A 7883-nucleotide genomic window follows, 5' to 3' on the forward strand; every position below is an offset into this window, starting at 1 on the left:
TGAATCTTACAATCACATGTGATTATAAAATTTAATCACATGTAATTATAGAGATTTCAAGCGAAATTAATGATTCAAAAGAATTTTTCTCATATTCAATATTATTAAAAGGAACCAACGAAATTAATGCATACAGTGAATACTAATAAAACCGAGAAAGGATTCAAACAGTTAAAAATAGCAATCACTGAGTCTTGTACTATTCACATTATTCTAAAACCTCCAAAAAAAGTTTCACTCATTCTCTTGTTTTAATTTCTAAAATCATGGCTGCTACAATCACCAACGAGTCCAAAATTTCTATAAAAGTAACTGTTGACAAACATAAAAAGAAGGTGGTGTATGCTGAAGCTGATCACAGTTTTGTTGATGTTCTGTTTAGCTTCATGACATTGCCCATGGGTGCAATAGCTAGACTACTAAATAAACAGTCTGATGGAAAGAATGGTGAAGTACTTAAGAGCTTAAACAATTTGTACCAAAGTTTGTTAGATCTTCCCGACCATATTTTCATGAATGAAGAATGCAAGCATACCATTTTGAATCCCAGAAGTCCAACTTACCGTCTCTGCAGAAAGCTTAAAGTGAATATTGATGAAACCAGTGGAGGATCCAAAAATCATTTTCGATGGGGGCGTAAAAAATGGTTAACAAATTATAGCGCAATTTTTTTTACTCGAAAAAATTATAATCGAAACTTTTGTAAACGTTGTTGTAATTAAACTTCAATTATATAAGCATTGATGTAATCAAAACTTATATTTTTGTTAAGTTAGCATGCAATAATAATAAATAATAATACTCAAAATAAATTTCTAAGAATGTTATTTTAACTATTATGTGATTACTTTAAATTACATTGGGACATACGGAGTACTTTATAAAAAAGTAGCATTGTTTCATAGAAATATTGAGATTTTTATGATAAATTATGTAATGTTGAGGGTCATTTCGTTACTTCTATTATACATGAGGTATCAAAAGTGCATTTTTTTTTTATTTTTTATTTTTAACCTGGGTATCCAAACGGTCAACTTGACTAATCCCAGGGCGACTACTCGCTACGCGAGCAGCCGGAGTCATTGCAGGCGAACCTCCGTGGCCATGAGTGGATAACTGTGGGTGCCTGGAACCGAACGCTTGACCTCCACTATGGAAGGCCAGAAGAGTAATTAAGTCAGACCCATCTTCCTCGTTTTACTTTTCCTTCTAACATTGCAGCTAAAAATGGATTTCACTGATCGGAAAATGATTTTTTTTCATTCTCTTAATGTATAAATATATAAAAACTTAATTTTGATCGTTGGGGGCGTCTGACCCCGGTTGCCCCAATGTAAATCCGCCCTTGGATGAAACTGAACCGAAAAAATACTTTGTATGCCAAAGTGTAAATTGTGTTTGAAATAATCGAAATTTCAGTAACTATAGTAAAGCTAGTTGCTGTCACTGTGTCCTGACAATGAATCAAGAAGTCTGTTTTAAGGGCGTCAGGTCGATGATAATATTTGTGTTGGAGATGATGTATTTGTTTCTGACGCTGAAACTTATATTGTTACCGATGATCTTCGTGTAATGCCCTATACTCCTGGATGTTGTATTCAATTGCTCGTAGATCTCGGAGTTAAAGATGCGGGTCATATAGAGGTTAACAGTTGATCTTGGTTATCAACAGGTAACATTTATTGATCTAATTTAATCAAATATGATTTTTGACTTATGTAATGATTTTAGATGTTTCATTTTTTTCATTTCAGATTATTGATCTTCTAGGATTGTCATTGTCATGCGATTCTCCGTTAACATTTCTAGTTTTATATCCTTCTCGAGATATAATTATTTCTCAACAAGGTATTTTTGATCTTTGTACATCGGCCGAGGAAAAAGATGAACCTAATTTGTTGTTTCAAGTTTCTTTGCAAAAGTCAACTGGAAAATTCTTATTTGCAGAAGGAGACGGAGATTTTGTTTCTGGTTTCTTAGCTATCTCCTTAGGAACTGTAATTGGTAATTTCATCAATGGTAAAACTTCTCTGTTCTGTACGGACAATATTTATAAAAGCATTTAGGATATTAGCGTTGTTAAGTGTAGAGAATATTAGAGAATGATATTATTGCTTGAATGCCTCTAGCGTACATACACCAGAACTTATATAGAACATAAACCTAATGTAACATGGGCTAAGAGGCCCACTGAACTCAACATAATAATCGTCTAATAGCCCCCCGCAGTTGCAGCGGGAGCATTACGAACGCTTAAACTGGTCCTGAACTCATAAAAAAGAACAGTAGGAAGGCCTTTGGTGAAGATGTCGGCATACTGATATCGCGGTGGAACATGAAGAAAACGCGCATGTCCTTGCGTCACAAGATCCCGCACAAAATGAATATCAATCTCTACGTGTTTCGTGCGCTGGTGCTGAACCGGGTTACCTGACATGTATACTGCACTCACATTATCACAATACACAATAGTGGCGGAAAATAAAGGACACTGAAGCTCGCGAAGTAGATTACGAAGCCAACATGTCTCAGCAACAACATTAGCAACCCCGCGGTACTCTGCTTCGGCACTAGAGCGAGATGGCATCAACTGTCGTTTTGAGGACCACGACAGGAGGTTATTACGCAAAAATACACAATATCCTGAGGTCGAGCGGCGAGTACTCGGGAATCCAGCCCAGTCAGCATCTGAGTAGGCTGTAAAAGATGTGGTAGATGATGCAAAGAGCTGTAGGCCAAGATCAAGTGTACCTTTAATATACCGAAGAATCCGCTTAAGTGCGGAAAAATGTTGCTCTCGTGGGTCATGCATGAATAAACATATCTGATGTACTGCATAAGCAATGTCTGGTCTCGTGAAAGTGAGGTACTGAAGAGCCCCGGCTAGGCTGCGATACAAAGTCGGATTAGTAACAGGTGGACTTGACGTACTAAGCTTGGAGCTAGTTTCGACTGGGGTTCTGCTCGGGTGACACCCTGTCATATCTGCGCGCTCTAGAATCTCGGTAGCGTATTTTTTCTGAGATAGAAACATTCTCGAAGAGGTACGAGTAACTGAAATACCCAAGAAATAGTTCGGTGGGCCAAGATCGGTCATGGAGAACTCCCGATGTAGAGAGGCAATAACCCGCTGAAGAAATTCGGTCGATGAGGTAGTCAGATAATATCGTCCACATATAATAAGAGATAAGCAGTATCGGTACCCTGTCGATAAATAAATAAGGATGTGTCGCATCGGCTTTGTTGAAAACTGACACTCTGAGCATAGCCTGTAAATCGCGGGTACCATACTCGTGGAGCCTGCTTCAATCCGTAGAGGGATTTCTTCAAGAGACACACATGATCTGTTCGTGAAGGATCACGAAATCCTGGAGGCTGATGCATATAGACAGTCTCAGAAAGATGACCGTGAAGGAAAGCATTCTTGACATCTAGCTGATGAACGGGCCAGTGTCTAGAAATGGAAAGACTGAGAACGGTCCGAATGGTGGCCGGTTTAACAACCGGGCTAAACATCTCATCACAATCAATACCAACTTGCTGGTTGCGACCATTAGTAACTAGTCGAGCCTTATACCTACTCAAAGTACCATCAGCATTAAACTTATGCTTAAACAACCACATGGAGCGAACTATGTTCGTGTCCGAAGGGCGTGGCATAAGGGTCCAAGTACCATTTTTAATTAAAGCATTATACTCTTCGGTCATAGCGTGTTGCAAGTTAGGGTCTTTAAACGCGTGAGAGTAAGAGGTAAGAATGGGAGATGTAGTCGACACATGAAGATTTAGACGTTGTACGGGTTTAGTGGTTGATATGGCCAAAACAGACGATTTTATTTGTGCGGTGTCGTTAGGTCGCAACACGTCAGAATCAGCTACCAAAAGAGAGTAAGGGTTTTATCATTTATATTTAGCTGGGGTTTCTTAGCTATAACTCACCTACTTGTCTTCCTTTTAACGAGTAAGTGGTAAATATAACGCAGGTTCGTATTTTTGTATGTTTGCTCAGTAACGTGGGACAAAAGTGCCTATATAATTAACCCTAGTGACAAGAGGTGATAGATTAAGATTAACTAATAACACAGTAATTTAACTTGTAAAGATAAAGATAGATAGGTATGGAGAATAGAATTCTGATGGGGAATTATTACAAGAGTTCAACTTCCTAGAATAAGCACTAAACCTTAATCAACTGGGCTATGAACCTAACAGATTTGTCACTAAGAGTTTAGGCTTTGAAGATTATGGCAAAGACAGATATCCCTACTCCCAACGTTAACCTAAAAGGGTTTAAACGACCTTATGGATAGAATCCTAGGTACATGAACAAAGTGGTATATCCCTAAAGGAAAGTCTCAGCTTTTCTTAATCCTAGTTGGTCTAACTAAAGCAATATTCCACCGCTTAACACTACGCTATGCCTTAACATTAACAGACATGCAATCTTAGATGTTCTAAGCTACTACTAATTGGATTAGAGGTCTTTCCTTTGCGATCACTTATTCAACCCCGGATCATCTTACAACATCTCAAGAACGTTGCTTCTGACGCGAATCATGCTTTTGAGCAAGCTAGTGTTTACTGAACTCTATGTTGCCTACTTTAATCACAACTTAAATGGTCAGCTCTTCTTTGACGAATAAATGGTTATTCGTGTCATACCCCATCCTAATCCGTCTGGACGAAGTCACCAACATCTGGTTCCATTGCGATGATCGACTCCAAATAATGTCTTTACAATGAGCAAATGCACAGCGGAAGATTTCTTTCATACCTGAGAATAAACATGCTTTCAAGTGTCAACCAAAAGGTTGGTGAGTTCATAGGTTTATCATAAAACAATAAAATTCATCATTTTGATAGACCACAAGATTTAAATCCTGCATGGTACAAATGGACCCGAATCCTATACCCACCTGTAATGTACATGCGATATCTTTTAAATACAGTACACATTTCTCGTGTACGAAATCATCTTTCATAAATCTTAAGTAGTCGTACACATATCTTGTGCACAAAATAACATACACATAACCTGTGTATAAAATCATTCTCTCGATACATAACATTCATATCAATTGGTGGCAATTATCATGTCCACATAATTCAATGGTGGCAATTATCATGTCCACGTATTTCAATGGTGGCAATTATCATGTCCACATAATCCAATAATAATCCGCAGAACTTCTGTCTGCATAATAATTCATTCGAGGAATGTTTTACTTGTGTCTATCTCGTCAAACATTTATAAAAGCATTTCATGTATTCACAGTTCAAAATATATTTCAAAAATATTTAATAAAGCAGTTGTAAAAATAGCGCATGTATTCTCAGTCCCAAAAATGTAAAGAGTAAAAGGGAGCAAATGAAACTCACGCATCAAAATATTGTAAAACAGTTAATAAAGCATTTGCATGTATTCTCAGCCCAAAAACGTAAAGAGTAAAAAGGGATCATATGAAACTCACCTAATGTATTTTGTAGTAAAAATACATATAACGATATTGAACAAGTGTAGGGTTTGACCTCGGATTCACGAACCTATATCATTTGTATATATGTTAATACATATACAGGAAATCACAAAATTTTCCTTTATTAATTATATATTATTTATGTGTTTGTAGTTTATATAATTTATATTAAATTCCATTTAAAATATATACATATATTATATTTTAAAGTATATGTTATATTTACTTATTTTATCTATATTTAAAATGATTAAAATCTATACAATTAGTTATATTAATATATCCATATATATATACATAATTGTTTAGTGTTATATTTATAAATTAATAGTTTGTTATATGTAATTATGTGAAATACTAATATAAATATAGTATATGAAATAAGTATATTTAAAAAAATAATAATAATAGTTTCGATATAATTTGGTTACTACTACACATAATAATAACTTTATTAATGATGGTAATAATAATAACAATAAGTATTATTTTTAATGATACTTATGTTAATAATGATAATAATAATACTAATAACTATAAAAATGATACTAATACTAATATTTAAGGAAAATAATAATAAATTTTATTATTTTCAAACTACTGATAATAATAACAATAATGTTCCTAATTATGTTAATAATAATATTAGTTATATTTAGTAACAACCATAATAATATTACTCTTAATTATTTTAATAAACATATTACTAGTATTTATAATAATAACAACTAATAATAACAATAATATTCACAATAATAATAATAATACTAGTAACAATAATACTAATTAAAATCATAATAATAATAAAAATGAAAATATAATTGTAAAATGGTATACCCTCTTTAAAAGCCTTTCTCAAAAAGAATTTTCGCGACGGGGATCGAACCCGCGACCTCCTGAAAACCCGCACACCCTCATAACCATTGCTCTGCTGTTACATTTCTGATTTATTCCGTAATCTATATCTATTTATCCTAATATTTCTGTCTACCTGTTTCTCAACTAAACACTCGACCAAAGACAGGAAATCAAACATAGCATATGCCAACTGAATTAATTTTTGGATTCATGAATTTAAACAAAAACGCGTCATTTGTGGTGTTCTTGTATTAACAGCAACCGAGAAAAAAAAAATTAAAATAAAACTAAACCTGCTGCTATTCGCAAAAAAAAAAAAAAAAAAAAATATAAATATAATATTTGATCTTGAAATTTGAAGGTTTTGAGACCTCACTTCCTTCATACAATATCTTTCAAATCGACCTTAAAATGCATTAGAATCCTTAATTGATCTAAAATTTTTGACACTGATTCGAATTTCGCTAGAACACATCGTTTGACCTTTTTGAGTTTAAAAACTTTGACCTCAAGATTATAAATCAATAGGAAGAATTGAAGTTAGAAATTTTACAGAAAGTTCGACTAGAGGTTTCCTAATACTTCTTCATTATTAGATTTTGAAGTTAAATTCATAATTGATCTTTTGATAAAGAGCTAAACGAACAGGGGTAGCGAAAATAAAAAAAATAAATAAAACAGTTTGATTCTTTCCCTAGTATCCTGTGGAGTAGGTGTATTTGAATGGGATGATGGAAGATTAAATGATTTGTTAACAATGTAAGAATCAATTATATACAGCAGACATCGACAGGATATTCGAAGCATACAAAAAAAATAAAAAAAAATTGAAATTGATAAGAATCTGTAACTGAACTTGTCTATATCTGTGTTGGAATTTGATTCTCATAATAAAGTGATAGATAGAAAACAAAAACCAATATATTGATCGTACTGAATTTTGATTCTGTGACTGTGTTATCCCGAAATAATTTGTCCTAAATAAATAATTATATTATTAATACAAAATATTACTACGTAATTTTTATATTGTATCTGGATATATATATACATACATATATATATATATATATATATATATATATATATATATATATATATATATATATATATATATATATATATATATAGGTATAGCTGTTTTTATTTATCAGTATTTGTATCTCAATGTAAATATCTGTTTATAATTCTTAATTTTTGGAAATTAACAAGTACAAATATATTAATACTGTTAATAATACTACTAATAATATTATTGATAAGAGAATTAGTAATAAATGAATTAATAATAATATTAATACTAATAAAAATGATAATATTAGTAATAACAATATAAATGATAGTTCTTATAATGTTATTTATATAAAAAAAAATAATGATAATTATTAATAACAATACAAACAATGAAATTCTTTATAATAATAATAACTAATGATATTTAAATTATAACTAGGTTATATTTGTAATTTATTCTTACAATAATACTTATACCTATAGATTATAATTAATCTTATTAATAAATGTAAATACATTAATAATACTCATTAA

The 7883-nt window shown here is 32.4% G+C and overlaps 2 protein-coding genes across 2 annotated transcripts; one reads left to right on the forward strand and one right to left on the reverse strand.

Moving 5' to 3' along the window:
- The first annotated feature begins 266 nt into the window (after nucleotides 1-266).
- LOC139902152 (uncharacterized) lies at nucleotides 267-2066 on the forward strand. Its single transcript, XM_071884803.1, has 3 exons — nucleotides 267-636; nucleotides 1484-1644; nucleotides 1755-2066. The coding sequence occupies exons 1-3, from the start codon at nucleotides 267-269 to the stop codon at nucleotides 2064-2066; spliced, it is 843 nt and encodes a 280-aa protein (XP_071740904.1).
- Nucleotides 2067-2212: 146 nt separating this feature from the next.
- On the reverse strand, nucleotides 2213-3097 carry LOC139902153 (uncharacterized mitochondrial protein AtMg00810-like). The gene has a single exon (XM_071884804.1). It carries the CDS (start codon nucleotides 3095-3097, stop codon nucleotides 2213-2215), a length of 885 nt encoding a protein of 294 aa, XP_071740905.1.
- Between the last annotated feature and the right edge of the window lie 4786 nt (nucleotides 3098-7883).

This window comes from Rutidosis leptorrhynchoides, chromosome 3, assembly GCF_046630445.1.
Source record: "Rutidosis leptorrhynchoides isolate AG116_Rl617_1_P2 chromosome 3, CSIRO_AGI_Rlap_v1, whole genome shotgun sequence".
Classification (NCBI taxonomy): Eukaryota; Viridiplantae; Streptophyta; class Magnoliopsida; order Asterales; family Asteraceae; genus Rutidosis; species Rutidosis leptorrhynchoides.

Excerpts from the sequence above, each read along its gene's own strand:
- LOC139902153 (XM_071884804.1), bottom strand. The coding sequence starts at position 3,097 with ATGACCGATCTTGGCCCACCGAACTATTTCTTGGGTATTTCAGTTACT.
- LOC139902152 (XM_071884803.1), top strand. The coding sequence starts at position 267 with ATGGCTGCTACAATCACCAACGAGTCCAAAATTTCTATAAAAGTAACT. Across the intron at positions 637-1,483 it reads AAATCATTTTCGATGGGGGC|GGCGTCAGGTCGATGATAAT; the intron begins GTAAAAAATGGT and ends GTCTGTTTTAAG. Across the intron at positions 1,645-1,754 it reads AAGATGCGGGTCATATAGAG|ATTATTGATCTTCTAGGATT; the intron begins GTTAACAGTTGA and ends TTTTCATTTCAG.